At 40.7% G+C, this 14,444-nt stretch overlaps 2 protein-coding genes across 3 annotated transcripts; one reads left to right on the top strand and one right to left on the bottom strand.

The window, feature by feature from the left end:
* Positions 1-707: 707 nt before the first annotated feature.
* On the bottom strand, positions 708-5,644 carry tbcb (tubulin folding cofactor B). Its single transcript, XM_069668493.1, has 7 exons — positions 5,528-5,644; positions 4,825-4,980; positions 4,567-4,710; positions 4,134-4,230; positions 3,470-3,661; positions 2,529-2,601; positions 708-2,425 (listed from the first exon to the last, which is right to left on the bottom strand). The coding sequence occupies exons 2-7, from the start codon at positions 4,942-4,944 to the stop codon at positions 2,311-2,313; spliced, it is 741 nt and encodes a 246-aa protein (XP_069524594.1). The 5' UTR covers positions 4,945-4,980; positions 5,528-5,644; the 3' UTR covers positions 708-2,310.
* Positions 5,645-7,838: 2,194 nt separating this feature from the next.
* six5 (SIX homeobox 5) lies at positions 7,839-14,401 on the top strand. Of its 2 annotated transcripts, XM_069668933.1 has the most exons (4): positions 7,839-8,536; positions 9,876-11,362; positions 11,548-11,659; positions 12,651-14,401. In XM_069668933.1, the coding sequence occupies exons 1-4, from the start codon at positions 7,851-7,853 to the stop codon at positions 12,706-12,708; spliced, it is 2,343 nt and encodes a 780-aa protein (XP_069525034.1). In that variant the 5' UTR covers positions 7,839-7,850; the 3' UTR covers positions 12,709-14,401. The 2 variants fall into 2 exon arrangements, with proteins under 2 accessions (XP_069525034.1, XP_069525035.1); XM_069668934.1 differs by having other exon boundaries at positions 11,548-14,401.
* Positions 14,402-14,444: the final 43 nt, after the last annotated feature.

The following is a 14,444-nucleotide window of genomic DNA, read 5'->3' as shown; positions in this document are numbered from 1 at the left end:
CTTGTTAATTCAAATGCAAAAGTGTTTCTATATCATGCTTATAGGAATAAAAGGCTAGTAGACTGCCTTTCATTTAGACCCACAACAGCATATAGAGCAATAAACATCAACTCTACTTTTACTTTTGACAATTCAAGTATACTTTGCTTAAAAATCTTACATACAATGAATAGTCTATATACTGTATATATTCACAATAGCACCCTGTTCAGCTGTCTTGGATGCAACATGGTGTCCAGGAAAGATCTATTTTATTTCTTTTATTTATTATTTTTTCCTGTATGAACATAACTTGCACCAATGGAGTTTTCAAGTGACACGGAGTGGATAAGGAATTAAATAAGGATATTTTCCCCATAAGGTTTTTTTTTTTTTTTACATTCTTGTACTACCCATTTTCAGCATGGTTTTAACGTCGTTATCACATGTCAAGACAGTTCTACAAATATATGCCAAAATCACCAACATAAATTAGCCTCAGAGGGCAAGACAATCTTTTCACCCTTTGTCTATCCTCAGACCCTTAGTTCCGATATGGCACACTTAAAAAAAACTTTAAAAAGGGGGAAAATAGAATCACTTTTGGAAGAAGCACAAACATGTATTTTAAAGTAAATATTAAGTGTAAGGAAGTTTCAGACAGAGAATAATATACAAGGTAAGTGATGTTACTGGTACAAACAAAATCATATTCTGATAGGCTCCTGTACAGGCAAATCATTTTTATTATTATGCATTACACTTTGGCACGTAGTAACAACAGCACCTTAGAGAATAACAGAGTTTTGAAAAAAGGAAAAGAGAACTACACTACATTTTTGTGCGTGGTACTGACATATCAATGAGAAGAAACCACAAAAATAATTAATTTACATTTCTCTTGTAAACTCTTGAGGATCAAAACAGTTTTGAATCGGTACGTTAAAACAAATGCATAAATAAGGCATATTGTTAACTTTAAATTTTAATGGAGAGGGAGGGGGGTTGATGGGAGAGTGAAGATGCACCTGTTCAGTGTTGAGAAGTTCAGAGATTGAACACAAGATAAAAAAACTGAAGAAAAATTTAGGGAGGGTTAAGTACTACAATCACATGTAATTTAATGTGTCATGCTTATATGGAGCTGCAGGAATAGAAAACATTTGGATATTATTTTTAAAAAAAAAAGCCCAATATGTATAACATGAAAGTGAATGTTGTTACTAATATTGAGTACATTTAAGTATTAAATTAAACATTTTTTCCAGCATCCCCTTTAATTATTGAATTTATTCTTGGGTGTTGTCCTCCATTTGCTTAAAGGAAAGCGTAGTTTAAACTAAGTAGATACATTTGATATTTGATCACGTTTAATGAAACAGTAGTCATATTAAGCCTTGTTTCATAAGCAGGACACATTCAAGTGCAGATCATTTATTACGGGAATTACAGTTTATGCCCACTTGGAAACCTAAAAATGGGACTGTTTAACATATTACATACAACCACAAAATGAAATGTAAGGAACTTAAAGTTGTTTAGCAAAGACAAACCTCCCAAATTCTTATTCCAGGCATCATACACCTATGCAGACAGCATAACTGCAAGTATTGCAAATAGGAACATCAGTTTTAGATAAAAGGGTGATGGCTGACCAGATGAGGCTGATGTTTACTGGGAATTTTATTGTTCTTTTTCTCTTAAACTGTGCATTTCTTGTCAAACATGAGTGAAACATGGTGGAATGAGTTTCTTATTTTTTGTCAGCCAGATCTGTGAGTAGTGATCTGTATAGGGCATCATGTTAGTCAGGAACACCAGGAACAATTATCCATATTATTTGATAGTTGGAACTCTCTCTCAGCAATTTACATTCTTCAAAAGTTCTACTGCTACAGGTTAACTATAAACAATTTTATACAATCATCTTTGTACAAATTGATATGCACTAAACAAGCAGTTAAGGTTTTTTTTAATCTAAACTGTCATAAAAACCTTTTGATTACATGGAAGATTCCCAAATTGGGAAAACATGGGAGCAAAAAGTTTTGGGAAAGCAGCTAAATGAAATGAAACAGAAGTGCAGAACTACATGTTTACCTTCAGTATGCTTCCTAAAATGAAACAAAAACCCTCTCTTGCCTTGATGGTGCGGTCTCCTCTTGGATGTATACACATCCAGCACACCAAGAGACATGTGTCTCTATTAGGTTGCAATGGCATCAGAGAGAACTTGAACTTAAAAGATGTTTAGAAAACCTCTCTTTGGATGATGATTTCCAGAGGAGAACAAAACACAAAAAAGTCTAAAGCCTTTGTTAAATTGCAGTCTTACATCTCATCTAAACCATAATCCTCCTCAGGAAAGTCTCCCACAATCACATGCTGGGGCTTCACAAATCCACCATATTTGTCCTCACATGCAAAGTACTGCTTCCCTTCAACACTGCAGAGAGACAATATATAAAAAAGAGAGCGTCAAATGCAAGCTTAACACCAACATGATCAACATTGTGCATAGTTCAAATGAAAATAAAAAAAGCTCTTACGTTCCATCGTGCTTTCCCAGAGGCTCGTCATACTTCACACCCACCCAGTAGCCTTGCTTGAAATCTGTGGTACCTGCAATGAACATCACATTGTTTTTTACATTGGATCTTCCTACGCTTATTGTTGTTGCTTTTGTCATGTATTCTTAGTCAACTGTGATGAGCCTCCGCTAATCAGTCATGTTGCAGTTTACATCCACCCATGTGTTTCCCACAGACTGAGAGTGTACCCTTTGTCGTCAGGGGGATATATTTATACTGTAAAAGTATCTGAAGAAAAACATAAGCCCTCAAAACAAAACAATGACATAAGAAGGCCATATACTGTAAATTCAACACTTTCAAATCATCGGTTGACATGTCGAATGTCTACATACTTTTGCTTTAGCTTTGTCGTCGTTCACAGAGCCATGCAGGAGAAGCAAATTCACAAATCAAGTCTCAATTTTACCCCTCAGTGCTCTTTTTTTTAATGTTTTTACAAGGTGTTTGAACAGGAGCCAAATTATTCCCCAGAGGTCTCGTCATCTCCGAAACATACTGACCCACTGATTGAAACCAGTAAAACACTAAATTAAGCAGTTTAACGTTAAAAATCAGTGTCTCTCCTACTCTCTTTATTGGGGCTTGGGGATGTGAGCCGAGCTTCAGCTTACCTTAACCCACTGGATGACTGAAATCCTTTATTCGGTTATATGATTAAGTTAAAAACTACAGTGGCATGACTAGAAAAAATAAAGTAGTCCAATAGAAATGTTGAATGCTGCTGCTAAATATATGTCTTACAGGTAAAAAATGAGGTGTAGTATGCCGATGTAGGAGTTTGGTGTGGCTCTGAACTGAAAAGAATCAGAAATACTTCATTTATCCCTGGGGGGAATTTGTGCGTCGCAGTTGCTAAATACAAACTAAAAGGAACAAAAAGCTTTATCCACACTTACCAACATACATGACTGTGCCAAGCTTGGTGGGTTGTCCAACGACCTGCACTTTGCACCGGTTTCCAACAGAAATGGCATCCACAGCAGCCTTCTCTTCCTCCCTCCGAGCAGCAAGTTCAGCTTTCTTCTTGGCCATTTCTTCCTCATTATATTGACCAACACGACGATTCTTCATGAACGACCTCGCAGAATCTAAAAAGACAGTTGGATTATAGTAAATGCAGGGTACTTCAGAACAGACAGTGAATGCAGCAGAACATTCTCTATCAAATATGATTGGATAATTCCTTTACAGCATTTGTCAGTGGTTAGCATAAAATAAAAACTTTCTTAATAAAAATGGCTATGTCACTGTATGATGGAGGTACTTTCTTGTCAATAACTACAACTAAAAATCTATTTTCATAGTCAATTGCATCGCCAAGTATTGTTTAGGTCGGCAGATCAATAGTGAATGGTTAATTCTTCTTCTAAAATTATGAACTCATATTAAGCTAACATCTCCAATGATGTATTTATTGCATAGCTATAGTTTCATCCTGTGCTGCAAAAACACAGATTGGCCATATGATCAGAGAGACATAACTTATTAGTTAAACCAAAAGCACAAAACAGTTTATAAGATTCACAAATTGGACAGAAGCTTGAGTGTGTCAGGCTGTACCTGATCTCTTGCTATAAGCATCATCTGAAAGTTCAAACTTCTCCACCTTGGAAACATCAGTGAACTTATCCATTTGACCTCCACTCACATCAATGACCTGGATGCAGGATGAGACCAAACACGTAGTTATGCATGCAACTGTGAGCAATTGAGAGAACTTTCGCTACTTCCTTAACAAAGGTGCTCATTAATAACCACAAATGAAAACAATAATCATTTTATAAACCATTAACTATTCTCCACACGGCAGGGTTGTTATTTTCAAACCAGTTCACCAATGTTTTACTGTAAACTATAGACAGATAGTTTTCATGCACATAACTTGAGGAAAAATGCATATCATCTCTTTTCAAGAAATTTGGTAAATTTGGTGAAATTTAGTCATGCAGAAAATATAAAATAGGACATTGGTCTGGACCAAACAGCTACATACGTTTATTCTGCATTCATCATCCACAGGGTAGGAACCAAGCAAAGCGTCATTGTCATCCATTTTCTGCAGGAACTTATCAGAGACACTGAACAACTCCAGGTCCATACCAGAGGAAGGTGCGCCCACGACCATCTCCAACTTTCCCTAATTACAACAAAAAAATTAGATGTAATGTGATGAACTTTAAAAATCTATAGTAAGGTATCTGGAATATATGAAGGTATAGTGAAATAAATCTGTATGGTAGGCTGATCTCACCTTTAGCTCTGCTATAGTAATCCCTCTATTGAACCTGCGCTTCACCTCAAAGGAGGAGATGGTGCTTGTTAGGCGTACATCCACATACGGACAGGTAACTACTGTCACTCCACTGTCCATGATGCCAGAGGTATGGACACAGCTAATGTTCAAGCACTGGGGGAAAAAAATGAAAAAACAATGTTACATATTTACCAATGATTGGAATTGATACACTTAATTAGAACTGCTGGCAAATGTTTCAAATACAGAATATCTTTAAGTCCATATAACTGAAAGTACATTTTAATTGAAGACATTCAATTTTAACACAACTCCCTTGAAATGGTCTATGTCATATGGACTAGCTATATATAAAAAAAGACTAAATCTACACACCTCACACACACACGTACATCAACCTCCTATCGTTCCATCACTAACTTTCTTACACGCACTCTGACGTTACCAAGCACGTTGTAGTATTCAACTAGAAATCAAATTATGGAAGTAAGCACCATTTTCTCACATGTTTACATACTTTATTAGCCGTGATCTTTCCAGTTTTACTTAACATTTTCCGATTTTAGCTAGCTAGTTTAGATTAGCTAGCCACAGTCTGCGTCACCGCTAGCTGTTTGGGTGGCTAGCAGCAGCGGAGTCACGCTGGACTCAATGAGGTCCCTACATAAGACAGCAGGGCGGCCATAATTACATTACTTACATTTGCGTATATTCTGCAGTGATGCTACGCTCTGAGCAAACCGCTCTACAATAATATCCACCTTTCAAAGTAGAAGTATCAGGCAACAAGGTATTTCGATGGTTTCCTTTCGTTGCTTAGCCACGCCAAAAATCACGTGACCGTCCAACCCCGATGACCCACCTCTTTACGTCATGCTCAAACTTACGTATTGGCGTTCCTATTTGTTTTGAATACGGGATATTATTGTCCATCAGCAACAGTATTTAAACACAGATTTGTACATTAAAAAAAGCTTTCTTGAACAAAATAACAAGAATTACAAGGAGTATTACACTTATTTTCATATTAAGTTGATCAGTACAAAACAGGGTCCACGCTTTGGACAGCAGATGTCGCTATTTCTGTCTGAATCAAATTATCTCAAACATTGAAACATTTTCAACACAAGTGCTTCATTGTAATTCAGTGCCTCAGCTCAAAAACAGGAAGCTTCGTTTCCCCTACCACTCCCCTCTGGCCTTTAAATCACTATTAGCCTGATTAATTCACGAATTTTGAAATACATTGTTGTCGCTGTGTAGCTGGTACAAATGTGTTTACGCCCCGCTCTGTAACGTTGTACCCGCCCTCTACACTGGAGAGCACCAATCACATCGGAGAACATGGTCTGCAGCGCCTACTTGTCAGTTCATTGACATGATCAAGAACCAATCAGGGACAGGAGTGAATGCAAACGTTGAAATAACCCCACAGCGGCGCTGTCCCCCAGTACATGAACTTAACAAAGGTCCTTTTTATGCTGCATTCAACCAGGAAGTTTGAGTATTGTTTGGAAGCCTTTCTATAATAAAAAAAATAAAATAAAACTGTGATGCAAATCACAACAGGTTTGACCTAATAAACAGCTTGCTTCCACCATAAAAAAAATGTATGGCTTATTTTTTATTACATCATAATTCATATTTTAATTTATACCCTATCTGATTTTCTACATGATTTCCCAGCTAGACAAACTAGTCCATCTTTAGCCATTAACATGTAGAAGTAAAGAAAGTGTTTCTCAAGCAGAGATAACAGACTGGAGCATGTATGGGCAGAAAACAGAAGATCAAAGAAAGAGAGTTACAACCTAACTCCGGGCGGGGAGGAGCAGAGGGGGGCTGAGACAAGCCCACAGTCCCACAGTGAAGATTGAAATTCCTATGGTTGTTGATGGAGATGGAGATCTCCAAACCTGCCCGGCCTCGATCACACTCTTGTCTGCAGATCATGCTCACATAAATGTGTAGGCCAGCGTACTAAATTTGGTCTCTGACACAAAGGATGAAATAGATGTTGAAGGATGTTCTGTTGCAAAAACACAAACAAACATCAAGCATGTCAGAAATGCAAATTGTAACGGCTGTGTTCGTGTAAACTTAATTGTGAGTGCTGGAAAGGACACTATTTGCATTAGAACACGACCTCGGCTGGAAAACTGGTCTGAACAAACATGGTGACACTGTCTTGCAAAGGCCTTCGTTCATGACACATAATAAATGTTTTGCTTTTAGGGAATATAAAGTATATCGTGAGCAATTTTGCAATGACCGGAAAATTCTCAAATTCTTCCAGGGCTGTGAGGTTAACACTTGTTTTAAGACAATCCTTACAGTCTATATGAACAATTTTGACCAATTTGCCATGCAAAGCTTAATCATAAAGAATAGGTCTGTGTGGCTACACATTAAATCCCTTAGGGCTTAGACACAATGAAACAATTAGGACAATAAATCAACATTAGTCAATAAACCTTTCAAATGACAGCATTATATAGGCCAGACGATCAATTATTCACAAAAATGACTAGTAGATTAATCCAAGATTAAAATAGTTGTTGGTTGCATCCCTATTCTGTAATCATTTTCACAGTGATAGTTGTGGTCGGCAGTGGTGTAAAGTATTTGAAGCCAATTTCAAAGGCCTATTAAAATGCATATCAATGGAATAAAAATAGTATAATATTATAATGCTGCCAACAACAACTAAAATCTATGTACTAGTTTTATTCTCCTTAAACAGATGTTTCATAATATTGCCATGGTTTTATCAGACAGCAAAGTGCTACAAAACAATGTCGTGCAAGAATCAGTAGGACGGGAATAGGTTAATATTGTAGCATAAGAAAGTTAGCAGTAGTATTAACTTTATAACAAAGACGGTGCATTAGTGGGAGAAAAGGGGCGTGGTCACTGGTATTTCGCTGGCACATTCACGTTTGGTTTGGTTGTCTGGCGGAGAATGGGAGAGCGAGAGGGAGGGAGGAGGAGGAACTAGTGGAGGAAAAAAAGTTAAACTAAAAATGGCTTCCTTGTCTTTGGAGTCTGCAGAACAATCAGAAAACAGCCCAGAGGAGCCAACATCATCGGACGTTAAAGAAGAAAACGCTACAGTCCACGTTTCGGAGGAATTGCTGAAAACTTTCCAGAAGTCGGCTCTGAGTTTCTCCACTGACCAAGTATCATGTCTGTGCGAGGCCCTTCTGCAGGCGGGCAATGTGGATCGCCTGTGGAGATTTCTATCCACCATACCTCCTTCGTCCGAGCTGCTACGTGGCAACGAGACCCTCCTGAAGGCCCAGGCTCTGGTGGCTTTCCACCGGGAAGAATTCAAGGAACTGTACGCCATCCTGGAGAGCCACGACTTCCACCAGTCTAACCACGGGTTCCTGCAGGACCTGTACCTGAAAGCCCGCTACAAGGAGGCGGAGAGGTCCCGGGGCCGTAGCCTGGGCGCAGTGGACAAGTACCGGCTCAGGAAAAAGTTCCCCCTGCCTAAAACGATCTGGGACGGAGAGGAGACCGTGTACTGCTTCAAAGAGAAGTCCCGAAACGCACTGAAAGAGTGCTACAAGAGCAACAGGTACCCTAATCCGGACGAGAAGAAAAATCTGGCCAAAATCACCGGACTGTCCCTAACACAGGTCAGCAACTGGTTCAAGAACCGCAGGCAGAGGGACAGGACCCCTTCAGGGACCCACAGCAAAAGGCAAGACCAGCTAACACATTTATTGCATCTATTTAGTCTTGATGGAAGAAATAAGGAGACATTCAAAAGCAAACTTCACTGTGTCTCTGTCTAGGTTTAGTTACCATTGGTTATTTCATGTTGTGTTTTATAACAACTGCTTAACTCAAAGTAGTCCCTCAAACTACCAGACCAAACCCACATGATAAACACAGACCTACAAGACTGCACAGAACAGTATACAAAGAGTATGTAGCTACACATTAAACTTCAAACTAACAAACCTAACAAAAAACCATCCATTGAGGAGATGGACAGAAGAGCTGACTTTTGACAGCAGTAAAACCACACAGGTCTGGGACAGGAGCATGTTGCTTTGTTATGAAATGTGAGATCCAGGCACCCACCATGGCTCAAGTTTCCTGAAAACCTGCACCTCTGCCTGGGGCCTGCAGGGTGACCAAGGTTAGAGCAAAAGCTTAAACTAGGGAAAGGTGGGGGAGGTAAACAGAGAGAGAGAGAGAGAGAGATCCTCTTAAGTTGCTTTCATTCAGGCCCAAATCTCTGAGTTTTACAGCCGCTTTTTAACCAAGCAAAGGGGGGAGGAGATAAAGAGAATACAGCAGGCTTATCTTATCAGTCTGGAGGGTTTGTGGGGGCCTGGCAGACTGGCTGTGTGGTAAACCAGAGCTGCACACATTTACAAAGGACCTAAGATAGTTTTCTACTTAAACACTGCAGAATAAAATCCATTTTGTTCAAAGGATAGTAACAATGACCAGAAAAAGATGATTAATATTAAAACTGAATGGTTGGTCTCACAAAAGAAGAATCTGGTCAACTCACATGTTGCAAGTTTAGTTCTCAATCATTTGCTGATAAATATCGGATGTTATCATGAAAACGGTACTTCTGCAAATATTAGTCACACAAATGAATCATGCCTTCCTTGTTAAATAGCCATATAAAATGCGTTTATTGACTGATTGTTTGTAAAGAGTGCGATTAAAATAATTCTTTATTGATCCCCAGGGGGGGGATTCATGAGGATTTTGAAATTATTGCACTGTTCACATAATAATCAGAATTGATTATAAACTTTAACTTGTGTGCTGAGATGCACTGTTTTGGATACTAATCCATCCATAATGCTAATAAAATACTGCCTGATCAGAAATCCAAGGAATGATGCAATGGGTTTCGTCCATTTCTTCAAGGTTGACCTCAAACATTGGCATAAAGTTCAAGCATTATTATGATTAGAAACTTACAAAGGGAATCAATAGCTGGTCGTTCAAGATGAGTACTTCTAGAACTCAGCGCCCAACCTTTATTTGACTTATGTCTTTGCTTGTTCCAGTGAGTCTGATGGGAACCACAGCTCCGACGACGAGACGAGCCCCATGGACGACACTCCTGAAAAACCAGAGGAGGCTTCCGGCTCCACGGCCTCCATCATCTCTCTCTCTGCCGTCCCCTGCAGCACGGGGGGCCAGCTAATCCTGAACGGTTCGGGTGGTTTCCTCACGGCCTCTCAGCCATTACTTCTCAACGGAAACTCCCTGATCTCCAGCAATGGTGCTGGTGTCATTATTAATGGGCTAAGCTTGGGCGATTGCCAGACAGTCACACTGAGTCCTGTTGCATCCAATTCTCCTTTGATACTGAACGGGGCTCAGGTTATAACCAAACCGCTGCAGCAGCAGCAGCAAACAGTTTCTGTGGCAGAGCAGCAGGTTTCAGCCATTGAGGCCAAACAGAGCGGTCTTCCAGCAGTTGTTCTTAGCACTAACGTTACACCAGCCTCAAACCCTCCATCCGTCATCTCTCTTCCCCTCCATAACAGGACAGACGGCGTCAATGCATTGGATTTCATCACTGTCCCCGATTCAGAGGGCAGCAGCCAGACAGTGTCTTCCTCCTCTTCATCTTTATCTCCCTCATCACCAACTCTGTCCTCTCCAACCAGTCTCCCCTCGCTGGTATTGACACATAACACCCAACAGCAGGAGTCCCTCACCCTCCAAAACTCCATATCATCTGTTGCTTCTCTCTCCAGTCAAGGGGAGTATGTTGTCATAGCTTCTTCTGGCGCCCGGTTAAACCCTTCTAGCTCTGTGGTTGTCTCCAGCAGCTCCACCCCTCAGGTCTTCTCTCTGCCCCAGGTTGTGCCTTCCATCCAGGGTATACCAGTGTCCCAGCTGGTACAGCACTCTTCAGGAGGACAGGTGTCCCAGTGCCCCCAGCTGGTCCCAGTATCCCCCCTTGCCTCGCCAACTCCTCATTTCCAAAGCCAGATAGTGAACAGCAGTGGCAGCAGACTGGTGCAGCACCAACAGGGTGCTTCAACAACTCTGCCTGAAGGTGCTACAACCATAGTCTCCATCTCACAGCTGAACAACAATCAGCTGCCTCATAGAATAGCTGGGGGACCAAACCAGCTGGGGGACCAAATCACAAACTCAACCCCCAGCAAAGTCCAGGTACCACAGGTTATCTCCATCTCGTCCCCGACACAAGTGGTCCCGGTCCCCCAGGCCAAAGGTACCACACCAACACAGTTAGTCCCTTTATCTATGCCCCAGCTGGTCCCGGTCTCCCCAATCCAAACTTCGTCCACCATCTCTTTCCCCCAAGTGGTTCCTGCCAGTCCGTCTCTTTCCATCCCCTCCGCTGGAATGCCCTTACAGATCCTGACTTCTGCTCCTGGTGGTTCAGGGGTCCCGCAGGGTCCTCTGAGGATAAACCAGCTGAGGCCCATCCAAAGTGTGGTTCCCCCAACCAGCGTTGCTCCTGGTGTGCAGCTCCTCAACTCTGGGATCATCCAGCTGCCCTCTGCTCCTCCAGGTAAACAGAATTCAACAGATATTTACAAAAGAAGTTTTAATAATTGATAGTTTTGCTGTATTGCCTCCAGCCTTGTTACTAAACAATAGAGAATCTATAATTGCAGAAAATGAAGGAAAGGAACTGATTGACTGACTGATCCGAAGTCTTGATTGCTGTAAACTTAATATTAATCTCCACTGTAGGTAACCTTCTCCTTGGCGGAAGCCCCTACCTGAGTGTCCAGCAAGGCAAGCTGATTCTGACCATCCCAGCAGGCATCCAGCTCACCAGTTTACCCATGAAACCAGTCCCCGAGGCTCCACCCATCCCTGCTAATGGTCTGAGTCCCATCCTCACCCCCTCCGTCCCTCCTGTAACCCTTCAGCCTTCAATCACCTGTGCCCCCACCCCTGGCGTCCTCACGTCATCTACCCTCAACTTCATCAACTCGTCTCCGCCATACTGTGCTCCAGAGACGGGGACACCTGCTGCCTCCTCCCCTCACACACTGGACCACTCGGCCACCCCCACAACACTCACCCCAGAGAGTATGCTCACCTTCAGCCCCATGTACAGCGGAGTGACACCCAGCACCCAGCTGTCCCAACCAGCTTGGAGCCCTGTGTCCCTCTCCACTTCGACTGGTCTGACTTTGTTTGACGTCCGCAGCAAGGGGGACCTGCCTGTGGACCCGGCTCTGTTAGGCCTACCTGGAGGAGAGTCGCTTCTTCTAGGAAGTCCTTCATCAGAGCAGGATGTGGATGCTCACTCAGCGCTGGGGAATCCTGAGGGGATAGACGGTGACTCCAAGATTCTGACTCAGCTGCAGTCTGTCCCTGTGGACGATGAGCTGGGCTTGTAGTCTGTTTACGTTGCTGGTTGGCAACCCCATGTGATCTAAACAAAAAAGGATGAAACACTCAGCAGGCAGGTCACAAACTCTTCTGTTCGCTTTGTTGGTGATCTGAGGATTTTATTCAACTCTGACTGTCCTCCAAGACCGAAGTGATGCTCTCTGAGTAGGGCCATTGTTGTCTTATCTGGCACTTTTCATTTAAATCTTTTGCAGCTGTACTTCACATTGATGGGCAGTTTTCTATCTGCTGATTCAACAACACAAAATTCCTCTAGGTTTCACCTTGAGAATTTTATGCCTCAGAGTTTTTTGTCACTAAAATCCATATGTGCCTTACAGGATTGATCAGATCCAGACAGAAGAACTTAAACAGATAAGTCTGCTTGGCCCATTTACAGGCCTTGATGTAGAAAAAAAAAGACTGTATTATGCAAGACGTCATGGCTTCGCCAATTCTCTCAGCTCCTCTTTGCAGTTTTCAGGACTCATACCAAGCTGTCTTTGGTAAATGTGTTTGTGGATCCACCACAGGAAGTGTACACCAGACTATCTGGCACAGGCACTAATCTACAAATAGTTGAATATTGCTGTGTTCTTTTTTTAGTACACAGCCTCAATATAATATTCTACAAACACTCCAGGAATTTAGTGACAATATTTTTCAACAGGACCGAGTTATGTGCAACCATAATAACATACTAGCTTCGAAGCTATACAATAGTGTTTTATTACTTCTAGTTACTGAAGTCTGCATTTTATCAGAACTGTTTGGAATTACTGTCTGCAGTTTTCATGTAAAAGGTGCTCTCCATAAGTACGAAATAACAGTGGAAACAAAAGGGTCTATACTCTATGCAATGCATGTTTGGTTCTTTATAGGACACTGTGTGTGAAAAGACAGAACACTTGGGAGAATAAGCTTTTAAATACTGAAGCATGAAATACACTAAAACGTTTGCTGTGATCCCATGTAGTCATTTTTATGTCAATGCACCCAAAATCTGTTATTTTTGATAAGTGCCTTATTTTTAAAGCTTCTAGGTTTGATGTTTTTGATATAAATGTTTTTTACACAGTTTTATAATTGCTATATACCCTACCAAATTTTTAGAAACACTTTACGGACTCGTCTGAACATCTACACTTCTGTATCTGTTTGATCTCCATTGAAACATAATGTGACGGTTGTGGTTGCATAGTCATAGCATGATCTTCTTTATTTGTATATTTTGCACCTTTCGTTCACACAATGTTTACGCTGCCCTGCCGTGTTTTTGTGACAGCGGTTGGTTCTGAAATGTCCTATTCTGTCTCGACTGGGCCTTAAAAATCCTCAACAGAATATCTAAAGAGGTAAATCAGAAAACAGGATACTGATTTCCTGATTGAATCTGTCCTGAATTGATGGAATAGGTCCTTCAAACCTTCTTGAAACCTAAGAACACTCCTCATCATGTGAGCCTTTTGCTGTCATTACACAGGTAGTGGTCAAACTTTTGGCCATTTATGGTACATAAAAATACACTTCTTTGTGGCATCTAGTTACAGTAATGGCCTTTGTGTTGTTTTTTGTATTAGTATGTTTGCTGTTTGTCTTTTTGTACATTTAATCTATTTAAAGCATGCATCATCAATCTAGTTTTAACTGAAACAGAATTAATCCTTGTGGAAAAACATGGATAGGAAATTGTATTCATTTTCACCTGGAAGGTCACGTTGTTGTGCAAACTGAGGTTTTATGATCTGATTACAGGTATTGAATCAATTTTATGGCAGACTGGTCGTATTGTAAAACAGTAGGTCGCCCCTTGTTTAAACAATTTAAAGTCATTTGTTTCCAGTGGCCTTAAGGTAGATTATTAAATTGCTTTGACAAATCAAACTTAGTCTAATATTTGCTGATCTTTAAATGAGTTAGGTGTAAAGGGAAATGTGTCCAGTATGTAAAATATTGTAGCCTTCGTTTGTTTATATGAGCCATTTTATACCAAAGTTTGTCGACATTAAAGCCTCTCTGGGCTTACGCACATTTATAACTGTTTGTTTGTACCCTGGGTTCTGTTTTTACTCCTACCTGACATATAACGTAAATGACTCCAAATTTAACCAAAGATAATGTATTTCGATCAACTTTTTGATATGTTTGAAAGGGATCATTTGTGTTTGTCTTTCAAGATTCTTGTTTTCTCATTTTTGTATTCAAATGCATTCTATTTTTTATATTACATGGTATTGTAATAAACT

Source organism: Semicossyphus pulcher, unplaced genomic scaffold, assembly GCF_022749685.1.
Source record: "Semicossyphus pulcher isolate SPU_LCO1_2020_fin unplaced genomic scaffold, fSemPul1.0.p SCAF_19, whole genome shotgun sequence".
Lineage (NCBI taxonomy): Eukaryota > Metazoa > Chordata > Actinopteri > Labriformes > Labridae > Semicossyphus > Semicossyphus pulcher.
This window is presented reverse-complemented; position numbering and strand designations above follow the sequence as displayed.